Below are 15759 nucleotides of genomic sequence, written 5' to 3'. Positions count from 1 at the left end.
CGCCTCTTTGCCTGCTCTACAAAAAGATGGATCTGAGTCTCTTTAAAGATCTGTCCCACTGCTGAGCCTTTCCAGCACAGGGTGATGGCGAAACACTGCAGGAGGGGTTTTGCTTCCCATGCACCCAGGTCTTGCGGTGTGGGTGGCTTCTCTGGACCTCAGCTTCTGCAGCGCGGACGACTTTTCTAGCACCCAGCTCCTGCAGCACTAGTAGCTTCTCCAGCTCCAGGCTCCTGCAGTGTGTTGCAGCCGGCAGCACACGGCCCCGAGCGGTTGCCCCTGGCACCCCTCGCAGATGATGTGTAGGGGGCTACCTCCAATGCGAAGCTTCCCCATGATCAGCTTTCTCTGGAACCCCCGAGGGCAGCTTGCCAGCAAGTTCCACCAGTGTGGCCCCACAGTAACTCTTCTTCCACGCTCTGGGCCCTGGTTGGGTCCCTCAACAAGGTCTGGATTCATCGCTGGGAAGCAGGGGAGGCTCTTCCTTGGGTGCTCCATCGCAGCCCGAGAGGCACCGGCTGTTCCTTTTATCTGCTATTCCTTTATTCTTTAGCTTTCTCTTTACTTTTGCTAGCTAATCTCTTGTCACTTCCATCTTGCCAGAGCTACTAATTCTTTATGTTATGCTTTCCCTGTTCAAATTTGTATGTAGTTTCTCTCCCTGATCAGCCCCTGAATTATACAATAAGAAACAGGCTTTTAATTCTGGGAACTTTCTAAAAACATAGAGGTAAAGGCCTCAGTTACCACACAGTCTAAAATCTGTGCTTTTTTTCCTGAGTTCCTGTGGGAAGAAAGGTGAGGAAAAGGAAAGAGCCATATGCGCTGGAGTAAATGAGCCATTTCATGGAACACCAAAATCTGATCACCAGGTGAAAATGTATCATCTAAATAGAGCACAGAATAAAGAGTCAGATTCACGGAACACTAACAAATGTGGTAGACATCAAGAAAATGTTAAAAATGCACAGCAAAAGAAACAATCAAAAAAATGAAAAAGCAACCTACGTAAGGGGAGAAGATATTTGCAAGTCATGCATCTGAAGGAGTTAATATCTAAATTACATAAAGAACTCATACAACTCATTGGCACAAAATAAGCAAACCAATTAAAAAATGGGTGGAGGAACTGAATAGACAGTTTTCCAAAGAAGACGTCCAAATGGTCACTGAAAGTGAACTAATAAAAAGAATGGAATCAGCAAATTCAATCAGGAATAAAATCATTGTAATCCAGGCATAAGAAAATATGGAGCTGGTTTTAGGTGATATTACTGGGAACTGGGAAGATGAACTGAGAACTGAAAATGATATTTGCAAAAATGGAAAAGCACTAGGAACTGTAGGGTGACTAATTAAAAAAAAACGGCTGAAAGATTTAAGAAGCACTGACAGAATGTGACAGAATTTGGAAGGTGGGAAGGTGATGTGTGAGATGATGATTCTAATTTCTAACGTACTGAGGGTCAAGAGAAACATCTCATGGGAACTTTCTGGGTAGCTAAATCTAGTACTAAAGTACCAGTGAAAACCAGACTGGAGGTGTCAAAAGCAGAGTCATCAGAATTCAGTATGGATGAATCTTTGCATGTATATGAAGAAAAGATTGGTGAACAGCAGGGTCCCTAGGGCAACCTCATGTATGGGGGTAAGGAAGAGGAGAAGGCTGGAAAAAAGGGTGAGTAATAAATTGGATGCGAATCAATAAGAGACAGGAAACTCAAGTGAAACAAGACAAGGTCACTCATAAAAGGAAAACTCAAGGAGACCACAATAGGTCAGTAATGAAAGGCTGAAACTAGGTACTGGAGAAATGCAAAATAAAAAATGAGATACCACTTTATACCCATTGTTGGCCAAAAAATGAGAAACTCTGGCTCTATTAATTGTTGGCAGAAACTCTAGGAAAGCAAGAACCTTTGCGCACCATGGTTAGTATAGATTCGTGCAGCCAATCTGAGAATAATATGGTGGTGCTCGGTCAAATTCAGGATAAAACTATGCAATGATTAGGCAGATCCCCTCTTCTATAAACATTCCCAAGAAATTCTCACCTTCCAAAAGGGAACATTTTTGTAGAAATTTATCGTAAAGTTGTTTGTATTAGCTGGGAGTTTGTATTAGCAACAACCCTAGGTCCCACCACTGAGTGAATGGTTAAGTAAGATGTGGTACCAGCACACTGTGGAATACTATGCAGCCATTTGAAGGAATGAAGCCAGATGAACACACTGCAAAACGGACGATCTCATGGATGAGTGAAAAAAAAGGAACAGAATTAAGACATGTGGTGCAATATAATTTACATATACTAAAAATACATACTCAGAAACCAATATTTCAGGCTTTTAAAGAATACCACACAAATTCACAGATAAAACACAGTAGCTCAGTTGCCCCTGGGAGGAGGTATAAGGAATGAACATGTGGAATTGGAATAAAAGGGAAGAGATGTTAAAATACCTGAATGTACAAAAAGAATCTAAGATAAAGGGGGTGGGAGTGGAGTAGGAAGAATGAAAAGATCTTAGATAAGATAGGGTAGTATGTATGTGATCCAGGGTACAGAGACTAGAGACAGCTCTCTTGTCAAAAAGCCAAGCAATGAAGACAATGGCTATTTGCAAGGGTCGAACTTGGAGAAACTGCTTAGGTATCAAAGGAGCTTCTGTGAACTGTCTCCAATAAACTACAGAAGTTTAGAACTTTCAGAGTGCCTGGGTGGCTCAGTCGGTTAAGCATCTGCTTTCGGCTCAGGACATGATCCCGGGGTCCTGGAATCGAGGCCCGCACTGGGCTCCTTGCTCAGCGGGGAGCCTGCTTCTCCATCTGCCTCTGCCCGCCGCTCCCCCTGCTTGTGTGCGCTCTCTCTCTCTCTCTCTCTCTCTCTCTCTCTCTCGCGCGCGCGCGCTCTCTCTCAGTCAAATAAATAAATAAAATCTTTAAAAAAAAAAGAAGTTTAGAACTTTCAAGGCAGGTTATCTTCACAGCCTTTCAAAGGTATCAGCTTCTTCTAGAAAAAGTGAGATTTACTTCCATGTCCGCCATTGGCCTGAGTCAAACTCACTCACCTGAACAGCCCTGCTGTGGGGTTTCCCCCTCCAATGTCCATGGCCCCTCTCCTTGCTCCAACTTGAAGATGACCTCTGGTTTGGGAACCTGGTACCCTGTTAACAGGAGATGGTACAGGATTGGGTCCAGCTGACTGGATTTCAGGGGACTTTCAATGACATTTTCATTTGCTCTTCTGAAAAGTAATCACATTTCACTGGGAACAGAGTAATAATGATAGTGCTGAAAAGGGACTGAAGAATCTTGGACAAATCAAGGATGACACCATCACACACTTAAGATGTTCCAGAACATCCAGCAGCTGAGAATGGAAATAGCCACACTCAGGCGCCTGGCAGACACACAGGCAGCTGGCTTACCCACTGAGCGCAAGTGGCTGTAATTCTCCAGTGTCACATCCCGGTACAGGCGTCTCTGAGCAGGGTCCAAGTGCTGCCACTCCTCCCTGCTGAAGTCCACAGTCACATCCTCGAATGACACGGAGACCTGTAACAACACAGTCCTGTTCAAGGCGACATGGTCAGCACTGGGGGTTGGAAGGAAGACAAATAGGAAGTTGTTTTTAATGATGTTTTACCATAACATATCACATAGGGGTTTCACTCAATACCTGGTTTTGTATTTCATTTTGTGAGAGAAAAAAACTTACTGAAGTATCTTGACATTCATTGTGTATGTAGTACGTTCATTTGTTTATTTATTCAGTCATTCTTCTGCAAAAATGAGGATTAAAATAGGCTTTCTTTAAGTCCTTTAGTTCATGTAACTACATATATTTACTGATTGATTATGTGCCAGGCCATGGCAACATAGAATTGAATAAAATAGAAATTGAATAAAAAGAGGGCGCCTGGGTGGCTCAGTTGGTTAAGCGACTGCCTTCGGCTCAGGTCATGATCCTGGAGTCCCTGGATCGAGTCCCGCATCGGGCTCCCTGCTCGGCAGGGAGCCTGCTTCTCCCTCTGACCCTCCCCCTTCTCATGTGCTCTCTCTCTCTCATTCTCTCTGTCTCAAATAAATAAATAAAATCTTTAAAAAAAAAAAAAAAGAAATTGAATAAAAAGAAACACACAGAGGAAAAGGCGAAGTAATAGAGCCTTTAAAAACAATACAGAAAATTCATTCCTGGGTTTTGGCACCAAAAAAAAAAAACAAAAAAAAAAACCCATAGAATAAAGATAATACAGATAAATATCTTCATGATCTCAGATTAGGAAAATAATTCTCAAACAAGATGCAAAAAAACATTAACCATAAAGAAAAAGGTTGATGTCTGGCTACAATAAATTTTAAAACTTCTATTCATTTAAAAGACAGCATTATAAGAGAAGAAGAGGAAAGACACAGAATAGGAAGAGATACCTGCAACACATGCTACTGTCAAAGGGTTCATATCAAGAGGATGTAAAGAACTCTTACAAACCAATAAGAAGAAAGGAGACCACCGAGTAGAAAAGTGGGCAAAGCATTTGAACAGGCATTTTACAAAAGGGGAAATCCAAGGTTTCGATAAACACAAAAAGGGCTTAACCTTAGTAACCAGGGAATGCAAATTTAAACCACAAGGCTCAGTTGGTTGGGCGTCTGCCTTTGGCTCAGGTCATGATCCCAGGGTCCTAGGATCAAGCCCCACATCAGGCTCCCTGCTTGGCAGGGAGCCTGCTTCCCACTCTCCCACTCCCCCTGCTTGTACACACATACTCTCTCTCTCTGTGTCAAATAAATAAATAAAATAAAGTAAATAAACCACAGTGAGATACCACTATACAACCCCCAGAATGTCCTCAATGAAAAAGACTGATGGTACAATGTGTTGAGGAGAATATGGTGCAATGAGAACTCTCATATTGCTGATGGCGATCTAAATTGGTGCAACTATGTTGGAAAGCATTTTGTCTTTATTGGGTAATGTTAAAGCATGCATACACTAGGACACAGTGATTCCATTCATGGAAATATGCCCAATTAGAATATGTGTACAGGGGCGCCTGGGTGGCTCAGTCGTTAAGCGTCTGCCTTCGGCTCAGGTCATGATCCCAGAGTCCTGGGATCGAGCCCCACATCGGGCTCCCTGCTCAGCGGGGAATCTGCCCCTTCCCCACGCTCGTGCACTCACTCCCATGCACTCTCTCTCTCTCTGTTAACTAGACTTATTGTGTTGTACATCTTACAATGTACACATGTATCGGGGCACCTGGGTGGCTCAGTCGTTAAGCATCTGCCTTCTGCTCAGGTCGTGATCCCGGGGTCCTGGGATCGAGCCCCGCAACGGGCTCCCTGCTCCGCGGGAGGCCTGCTTCTCCCTCTCCCACTCCCCCTGCTTGTGTTCCTTCTCTCACTGTGTCTCTCTCTGTCAAATAAATAAATAAAATCTTAAAAAAAAAAAAAGAATATGTGTACATGTGCAATAGGAGGCATGGCCAAGAATATTTATAGCAGCATTATTCAAAATGTGTGTAATATTTCATGATAAAAAGTTAAAAATTAATAGTAATTAAAAAAAATCAGTGTTCAACATAATAGTAACAGTATCTGCTCTCTTTGCCAAAAATATTAAGAATATTTTCTGGGGTGCCTGGGTGGCTCAGTTGGTTTAATGACCGACTCTTGATTTTGGCTCAGGTCATGATCTTGGGGTGGTGAGGTCGAGCCCTGTGTCAGGCTCTGCACTCAGTGCAGTCTGCTTGAGATTCTCTCCCTCTCTCTCTGCCCTCCCCCCAACTCATGCTCTAAATAAATAAATAAATAAATAAATAAATAAATAAATAAAATCTTTTTTAAAAAAGAATATTTTCTTAGTTGCTTTTATTTGCATAATCCCTAAGCCTATACCCCACCTACCCACCCACGAACTAACCATGACTGGTTTTCTAGTTAGCGAGATCTGGGGAGTTGAGGGAGAGAACCATGTGAATGTATTACATATTCAGAAATTAAGCTAAAAATTACCAATGGGACCAAAATGGAATAGGCATAATTCTATTTCTCCTGCTAAGTACAGCTAAAACCCCTAGACATTACATATAAAACAAAGATAAGAACACTATGCCAGTTGGAGAGAGGAAGGCAAACTTGCCATGATCCTCAGAACCTGAGGAATGTCACAGTGGTGATTTCCCCGAGTTTTCTTTTTGCCCCACATATCTTGGACTAGGTGCTAGAGAAACTGGCAACCTAGAATGCCAGCTGGCACAGCCAGAAACAGCCCCAGGAAAGCCTGCTTTCATTAGTTAAACTACCAGGAAAAAGGCAACGTAGCAAGAGAGAAAAACTTAAGGGCACCTGGGTGGCTCAGTCAGTTAAGCGTCTGCCTTGGGCTCAGGTCATGATCCCAGGGTCCTGGGATTGAGTCCCGCATCCGGCTCCTTGCTCTGCAGGGAGCCCACCTCTCTCTCTCTCCTCCCCGCTTGTACTCTCTCACTGTCTTTCCTTCTCTCTCTCAAATAAATAAATAAAATCTTAAAAAGAGAGAGAGAGAAAAACTTAAATAATACTGCCCTGTTCCAGGCAAGCATCACAGAAAAAAAAAAAACCAACAACAAAAAAACAAACTGTGCTCCTACTCCCATTCCCATCAGCAAAGGATGAATGGGGAGCCTAGAATTTCATCCCAGCCTGGGATGATGGTAATGAGACCCCTTGCCCACAGTGTCAATTTAGGCGGTGTGGGGATCTTGGACTTCCACCCCCACTCGATAAAAAGGTGTCCTCTGCCTTCCCACCAGGGTGGTGTCAGAGGTGGTGTGGTGGAAAGCCTGAAATTCTACCCCTGCCCAGTAGCAACAAGGTGCTTGTCCCCTTCTGGGTGTCAAAGGAGGTCAACTGGGGAACCTGAACTTTATCTCCACCTGGCAATAAGGAGCATTTTTCAGAATCCTCTTCAGAAAAAGAAGATTCTCATTTTCTAGCAGAACAGTGTCAGAGGAGGCCTGTTAAACACAAGATTTAAATAATATCTAGAGTCTCATAGTTCCCAAAATATCCAGGACATACTTGAAAATCAGGCTTCATGAGAAGAAGCAAAAAAATCTCAACTGGCGCGAGAAAAGACAATCAAGAGACACCAACATTGAGATAACACAGATGTTAGAATTATGTGACAAGAATTTTAAAGCAGCTATCATAAAAATGTTTCAGTATACTTAAAAGAAATTTGAAAATAGAAAGCCTTAGCAAAGAAAGAAAAGCTATGAAGACAAACTGAATGGAAATTTTAGAACTGACAAATACAATGACTGAAAATTTAAAACTCCACTGTGGGCTCAACAGCAGAATAGAGAGGACAGAGGAAAGAATCAGAGAACTTGACAATGGAACCATGGAAATGATCTAATATGAACAGAAAGGAAAATTGGCTGGAAAAAAAAATGAGCAGAGCCTCAGGGACCTGTGAGACTATAATAGAAGATCTGGCATTTGTGTCATCAGAGTCCCAGAAGGAGAGGAGAAAACGTGTGGGGCTGAAAAAGTATTTGAAGAAATTGGCTGAAATTTTCTCTAATCTGGCAAAAATATCAACTTAGAGTTTCAAGAAGCTGAGCAAACCCCAAAAGGAAAAATCAAAAAAATCTACACCAAGACACATTATAATCAAACTTCAGAAAACTAAAGACAAAGAAAAAAAATCTTAAAATCAGCAAGAGAGAAACCACAACTTACCTATGGGGGGAAAACAATTAAAGTGACAGGAGATTTCTTATCAGAAACCATGGAGAAGAGATGGAAGTGGCACAACATTTTTCTTTTTTTTTTCAAAGATTTATTTATTTATTTTAGAGGGGGGACGGGCAGAGGGAGAAGGTGAGAGAGAATCCTCAAGCAGACTCCCCATTGAATGCAGAGCCTGATGCAGGGCTTGATCCCAGGACCCTGAGATCATGACCTGAGCCAAAATCAAGAGTCGGCTGCTTAACCAACTGAGCCACTGAGGTGCCCCGGCACAACATTTTTAAGTGCTTGAAGACAAGAACTGTCAACCCTGAATTCCATATCTGGCAAAACTATCTTTAAGAAATGAAGTGGTAATGGGCACTTGGGTGGCTCAGTTGGTTAAGTGTCTGACTCTTGATTTCGGCTCAGGTCATGAGATCAAGTCCTGCGTTGGGCTCCATGCTGGGCATAGAGCCTGCTTAAAATTCTCTCTCTCCCTCTGCTCCACCCCCCAGCCCCCCAAAAAGAAACGAAGTGGTAATGGCCAATAAATACATGAAAAGGTGCTTGGCATCATTAATGATCAGGGAAATACAAGTCAAAATTACAATGAGATACTACCTCATACCCACTAGGATGGCTAGAATCGAAAAGTCAGAAACAGCAAGTGTTGGTGAGGATGTGGAGAAATTGGAACTTTCATATGTTGCCAGGGGAGTGTAAAATGGTGCAGCTGCTTTGGGAAACAATCTGGCGGTTCCTCAAATGATTAAACATAGTTATCATTTGACCCAGCAATTCCATTCCTAGGTACATGCATCCGCAAGAGAAATGAAAATATATGGCCACATAAAAACATGTACACACATGTTGATAGCAGCATTACTCATACTAGCTAAAAGGTGGAACCACCCCAGTGTACATCAGCTGATAAATGGATAAACAAAACGTGACACATCTATACAATGGAATATTATTCAGCCATAAAAAGGAATTAAATAACTGACACATGTTACAACATGTACATGTACAACGTGCTACACTTTTTCCCTATCTGTATCTACGTACGATTTTACCCACCTATATGGACTGGCGACTTCCTACTTTATTCATCAGGTTATACATAATCTATTACTATCATTATTTATTTTGCTTCTCAAATTGTCCCAGATTTTCCCAGAGGGAGTTCCTTGAAACATTATGCTGAGTGAAAGAAGCCAGACACAAAGATCACAGATTATATAAGTCCATTCATGTGAACTCTCCAGAATAGTGAAGTCTATAGAGACAGAAAGTATATTAGTGGTTGCTTAGGTTTGGGGGAGGCAGGGAACAGAGGTGCGGTGGGGAGGAGTGATGGCTAAAGGAAATGGGGCTTCTTTTTGGGGTGATGAAAATGTTGTCAAATTGATTGTGGTGATGGTTGCTCATATCCATAAATATAAAAACCAGTGAATTGAACACTTTAAATGGGTAAATTGTATGGTATGTAAATTATATGTCAGTAAAGCTGTTGCTAAGAAAGAAGAAATGAAAAGGAAATCAAGATATCCTCAGATGAAGGAAAACTAAGAAAATTTGTGGCCAGCAGACGTACCCTAAGTGAATGGCTGATGGAAGTTTTGTAAACAGAAAGGAGATCATAAGAGAAGGAATCTTGGAACATCAGGAAGGAAGAAAAAATGGAAAAAGCAAAAATATGAGTAAACACAAATTCCTTCTCCTCTTGGGTTTTCTAAATTACGTTTGAAGGTCAAAGCAAAAAGTATTACATTGTCTGTTGTGGATCTCCATGTATGTAGGGGGAATATTTAAGACAACTGAATTATAATATAACCTGGTGAGGGTAAAGGGATTTAAAGGCAGCTAAGTTTTCTATACTTCACTCTAACTGGTAAAATGTCAACACCAGTAGACTTATTTGGTGATGGAATAGTTCTGTATCTGTATTATTGCACAAGAATCGATACATGAATGGCAGAGAACTACACACACACTATAGCAATGTCAGTTTCCTGTTTGTGATATCGTACTCTAAGTGATGCAGGATGTAACCACTGGCAGAAACTGCGTAAAGGGTTACATGAGACCTCTCTGTACCATCTTTGCAACTTCCAGTAAATCTATAATTATTTCAAAAATAAAAAGTTTTAACAAGCTACCAATATTATCCTCAGAAGGACTGGAGTAGTGGGCACACCAGAAAAGATCAGAATGCTATCAAAAAGAAGCATTCCTTTCTTCCCTCTCTATCTGCCTACCTACAAACCTCTCCACCTATTATATGGACTGGTGACTTCCTACTTTATTCAGTGGGTTATCATCTATTGCTATCATTATTTATTTTGCTACTCAAATTGTCCCAAGTTTGGCCAGAGGGAGTTCCTTCCAGGTGGCTCCTGTGTCCTTTCAACATGTCCCCATCTTTTGAGCACTTTATTACTTTTCAGTACAATGAGTTCTTCCAGGATCATTTTGTACTCTCTCTGCTCTAACCCTGGAATCAGTCATTTCTCCAAGAAGCTCTGGTTCCTATTAGTGACTAATGGCAAATCAAGGTGTGCTTATTGTGCCTGGCGTGTAATTGTACTTTCAGCAGTCAGAGCGAGGGGTGTTTTTCCTTACCAGAGAATGCCAACTAATCAATGTGGAAGAAATTATGGGATTAGAAAACGTCATTAGGAAAACAGCACAGTAATTAATTCTTACAGGCAAGAATCATCACTGGATGCTAAAATCGGTGACCAGGAGCATGAGAAATAGGGTATTTACATAGCCTCAAAGTATCTCCCCCCAAAATAGCTATTAATTACACAGGGAAAGATAGTCACATTACAGAACTTGACAGATAACCATCTTAGTCATGGTGATCAAAGTTAATATTATCAATAAAGGCTAAATTGATATTGAATGCCTACTGACATGAAGCACTGAGAAGAACACAGCATTGTTTCTGTGATACTCCTGAGAAAAAAAGGAATAACCTAGATCTAATTATGAGGAAGCAAGAAGCAAACCAAGTTGAGGGACATTCTTCCAAACGGTCCGTGTCATGAAAGTCAAGGAAAGGCTGAGGCACTGTTCCAGATTAAAGGCTAAAGGGACATGACAAGTCAACGCAATACATGAACCTGGATTGGATCCTGGATCAGGGGAAAGTGCTATAAAGGACCTTCTTGTGACAACTGGGGAAACTGTATATTTTACGGTATATATTAGATAATTAGATAATACATGGTATGTTAGTACCTTATCAATGTGAAATTTCCTCATTCTGAAGACTCTATACTGTGGTTACAGAAGAGAATGTTCTTGTTCTTAAGAGATATGCATTGAAGTATTTAGGGGTAAATACTAAAAATAGTGTCCGCAAATTACTCTCAAATGGTTCAGAAAACAAGGTTTTAAATATAGCTGTGTGTATGTCCATATACATGTCCTTACAAACACACACGCAAACATCGAGAACAGAATGAAAGCAAATGTGGCAAAATGTTAACGGTTTATTTTGGATGAAGGGGGTACATAGTTCTTTGTGCTGTTTCTGTAACTTCTCTTTAATTTTAAAATTATTTCAAAAGAATCAAAAGTTTAAAAAAAAAAAAAAAAACCAAAGCTTTGAAACGCCTAGAAAATTTAGGTGAATATTTGTTTAGGCCTTGGGGTGGTTGAGGATTTCCTAAACCAGAGAGAAAATGCGCTGCGTATCAAAGAAAAGATGTAATGATTTGACTATGAGGAAATGAGGAAGTTTTATTCACCGAAAGCCCCTTTGGCCTCTGGGAGCCCTGGTCTCCCTCCCCTTGTTAGTGAATGTTCAGGGCCACCAAGCGTGCAGGGAACTCATAGTACCTTCTCCACCACGAGCAGCTCCTGGAGGCAGCTCCACAAGCACTGGGCCATGCCCAGCACTTCGCCACCCACCAGTTCTCCTGAGCACAGCCCCGATGGTTGCTGAGAGGAGGACCTCCACTTGAGCCCCTAGCAACACACCTGACCTGTGCCCCCTTCATCACCCAAGGGCAGTCAACCAGGGGGAGGCCTGGGGTCAGGCTGGAGGGAAGCTCTCATTCTGCCTGCCCATCCTCCTGAGCAGCTTGCCAGCTACCCCAGGATAGACCGGCAGGTGTGTGGGTAACACAGTGGGGAGGAGCCTCAGGGGGCAGGACAGGAGTGGCTATTTCAACCAGTACAAAAGAATGAAAATATTCTATCATTTGACATTGTTAAACATTTTAACAACTCCAGCGGCCCAAGCTGGTGGACAAAAGACCATCCTCAATCAGTCTCTCCCTCCCTGGGAGTCACTAAGGCCCCATTTTCAGGGAAAGTGTACAAAGCCCATGACAGGCATTCTCAGCATGAACAGACACACAAGATGAATATATACAAAGTACACTGCCCACAGATGCCCCTCTTTGATCCCATTCCCCGCAAAAATAGAAGCTTTGGGAGGGGGATTTTGGTGCTAGAAATCTGGGTAAAAAGTTGCTAACATAGACTCACCCAGATTCCAGCCTCACCTGCCACATAGGAAAAGGTTTGATTTCCTATCCCTTTTCTACCACGGAGGATGGCATGTGTGCCTACCACCACCGGGACCCCTACAAGGACTTCCTCATCCTAGGTGAGGATCCCCACTCCAACTCCTCATGGCTCTCCAGCGACCCACATGGCTCTCCTGTCTCCCTCCCTTCAGGATCATCTGAGCCAGCACACTACGTGCTCTCATCCCCGGGACGGTGCTGGGCTGCCAGGATTGACCACTCACTGGCCCTCTGCTCTGGCCCATCCTGCAGCCGGCTCTGGGCTCAGTCCCCCCACTTCTGTGCTCGCCTCACTGTGATACGACCTTGCCCTTCTACACCCTGTCCCAGCCTAGCAGAAGGGCTTCAGTGGTGCTTACGAGGCTGTCTGCAAGTGTGCAGCGAGTTCTTGGCTCCCTGTGCCCTCACCAGAGGCCAAATACCCAGCCTTTCTGTATGCTTGCCCTTGGCTGGGGCTGCTCTGGTCTTTCCTGCTCCCTCTGGCTGTTCCCGGTTCCCTCTCACTGTTCTCTGTTCGTACCCCTCCGCCGCTCCCTCTGGCTTTTCCCTGCTTCCCCTGCCCACTCCCGGCTCATACTTTTCTCTGCTGCTCCCTCTGCTGGTCCTTATTCCCTCTGCGTAGTCCCCATCGGACTCTTCCCTGGTCCCTCTGTTTACTGTTCCCTCTAAATGTTGCTTGCTCCTTTTGAGTGCCCCCTGGTCTCTTTCCGGATTGTCCCTGGCTTCCTCTAACTGTTCTAAGCCTCCTGTTTCTTCTTCCCTTTGACTGCTTGGACGGAGCCCTGGTGCCTCTGACTGTCCTGTGTTTCCTTTGACAGTTTCCCCTCTAGCTGATCCTTAGTCTGCGGCACCATTCTTCTGATTGTGCACTAGTCCATCTGGCTGTTCCCTGGTCCTGATGAGCTTTTCTTATTCTTTCTAGTTGACACAGACTGACTGCCCTTTGAGTCCCCTGACTGCTGTCCAGTCCCAATTCTTCCCTGTGCCTTGGGCAAACCTGGAATGCATTTCTAGTACACCCTCACTTGACACGCCTGGTTTCTAGGGGGGTGGGGAGCGGCACACTTTGCGGAGAGCTGGTCGACCCAGCTCCTGGCCTAGGCTCTTGACCACCAAAGTCTACTAGTTCTGGGCACTCCACCATGATGCTTGATTTTGTACTTTCACCTTCTCTATCACTTACATCATGTCTGACTATCTGCTGGTTCCTCTGGTTGTTTCCTGGGTAGGGTGACCAACTGTCTCGTTTGCCGGGACATTCCCTATTTTAGCATTGAAGTCCCACATCCCAGGAAACCCCTGTCACCCTATTCCAGGGAACTCTGGTTGTTCCTCAGCCTCTCCCTGGCTTCTGCAACTGGCCCCTCCCTTTTTAAAAAAGATTTTATTTATTTATTTATTTGACACAGAGAGAGAGAGTTAGCAAGAGCAGGAACACAAGCAAGGGGAGTGGGAGAGAGAGAAGCAGGCTTCCCGCTGAGCAGGGAGCCCGATGCGGGGCTCGATCCCAGGACCCTGGGATCATGACCTGAGCCGAAGGCAGACGCTTAACGACTGAGCCACCCAGGCACCCCTGCAACTGGCCCTTAACCCCAGTGCCTGTTACATGGGGCCCTCTGGCTGCTAACTAGCTTCAGGAATGGATACTATGCCTTCCAGCTGTTCTCTAGTCCCTCTAGCTGTTCTCTGGTCAGTCAGGCTGCTCTCCAACACCAGATAAACTTTTAATGCCCACTTTGTGGTTCCCTAGTTCTCTGGTTAGCCCCTGGGACCTCCAGTAGGCACTCTGTGCCCAGTACAGCTTTGTTGTTCCCTCTGGCTGTTCCCCAACCTCAGAGACTATTCCTTGTTCTATGTGGCTCCTGATGTCCTCAGCTACTCCTCAGCCTGGGAGGCCTTTCTCCGTCTTTCCAACTACCCATGGGTCTGTCCCCTCCCCACCCCTCCACCTGTTTATAGCCTCAGCAGCTGGTCCCTGCTTTCTCTGGCTGCTATCCACTCCCTTCCCATTCTTTCTTATTTTTTTGGTCCCTGGTACCTCTATCTTTCCCCATCCCCTCAGACTCTCCCCTAAACCCTGGTGCCTTGTGAAGTTGCTTGTCCCACAGGCTTTTGCCCAGAAAACCAAACCTATCTGCTCTTTCCATTTTGGCCAAATCTTCTGTTTTCTCATCCCTCTGGATGGTCCCTGCTCCCTCTGGCTGCTATCCAGTCCCTCTACCTTCTGGTCCCTTCTCCTATTTTGGGATCCCTCTTATTGTTCTTGGACCCACTGGCTTTTCCCTCTCTCCACTTCTCCAGTCCCTGATGACTACTTCTTTTTTTTTTTTTTTTTTTTAAAGATTTTATTTATTTATTTGACAGAGAGAGACACAGCGAGAGAGGGAACACAAGCAGGGGGAGTGGGAGAGGGAGAAGCAGGCTTCCTGCTGAGCAGGGAGCCCGATGTGGGACTCGATCCCGGGACTCCAGGATCATGACCTGAGCCGAAGGCAGTCGCTTAACCAACTGAGCCACCCAGGCGCCCTCTGATGACTACTTCTTGGTCTCTCTGCTGCCCCTGGCTTCTGGGCTTCTGTTTCCCATTTCCTCTGTTCCATTGCACTCTCATCCCGCCCCCTGGGCCCCTTGGCTATCCTCCATCTCCAGTAAGTGCACCATGGTTCCATCAGCTGTTCCTCATCCCTCTTTCTCTTACTGACCCTTCTGCCTATTTTTCAGCCTCAGCCACTATTTCCTGGTCCCGCCAGCTGTTCCCTACCCCTGGGGACACTTTTTTTTTTTTTTTTTTTTTGGTTCTTCGGTATCTCTGCCCATTCCCTGCTCCCTGATATCTAATGAAAAAACCAAAAACCTGACAAATAAATAAGTGAATAAATAACATTCAACAGGGTCTTGGTCATTTCCATCTCTTCTTGCAAAGGGTCAGAGGTCTGTGGTTGGGAAGGATGAGATGAGTGGAGAAATGTGCCCTTCAGAGCCCGGAATCTTTCATCTAGAAATTCCTACACTGGCTGGGCAAGAGGCCACCTGCAGAAAGACTGGGGAGGACCACGTTTTTGTGGCCTCAAACTGTGGGTCTGTGGTTGATATGATGGAGCAGAGCCTAAACACTTCCATAGGTGGAAGGGCACTATGGTTAGGCAGCAATTCGTTTACCATTCAGTGCCCTTATACCTTTGACCCAAACATAATTTCAGTGACTTGGGCAAAAAGACTTAAGTGCAGGAATTTTACCACAGCAGTGTTAATCCCAAGAGAAAACCTGAAACACCCTAAATGCACATACAGTGGATTGGTTCAATTAATTCAAGTTTATCCAAAGGACATAATGCTGTGCGTTATGTGTATATGAAGAAAAAATATTTAATGCCTAGAAAATCACGTTAAGCTGTCAAATTAAAAAGGAGGCAACCAAATACTGTCATTCCATTTTTAAACTTGAGCTATAGAATGTATATGTGTATGGTATGTATGCACACCCAGAGCC

General features: G+C 44.0%; 1 protein-coding gene across 3 annotated transcripts in view; it reads right to left on the bottom strand.

The window, feature by feature from the left end:
• Positions 1 to 15759, bottom strand: part of ZNF41 (zinc finger protein 41) — a 45552-nt gene that overhangs the window by 8538 nt on the left and 21255 nt on the right. For all 3 annotated transcript variants that reach the window (XM_078065386.1, XM_078065388.1, XM_078065387.1), the window contains exons 3-4: positions 3432 to 3558; positions 3072 to 3167 (exon numbers count right to left, since the gene is read on the bottom strand). In XM_078065386.1, the coding sequence (XP_077921512.1) occupies positions 3072 to 3167; positions 3432 to 3558 (223 nt within the window). The remainder of the gene's footprint in view (positions 1 to 3071; positions 3168 to 3431; positions 3559 to 15759) is intronic.

The sequence above is a fragment of the Halichoerus grypus genome, chromosome X (assembly GCF_964656455.1).
Source record: "Halichoerus grypus chromosome X, mHalGry1.hap1.1, whole genome shotgun sequence".
Taxonomy (NCBI): domain Eukaryota; kingdom Metazoa; phylum Chordata; class Mammalia; order Carnivora; family Phocidae; genus Halichoerus; species Halichoerus grypus.
The sequence above is the reverse complement of the archived record's forward strand: the minus strand, read 5'-3'. Positions and strand labels throughout refer to the sequence as shown.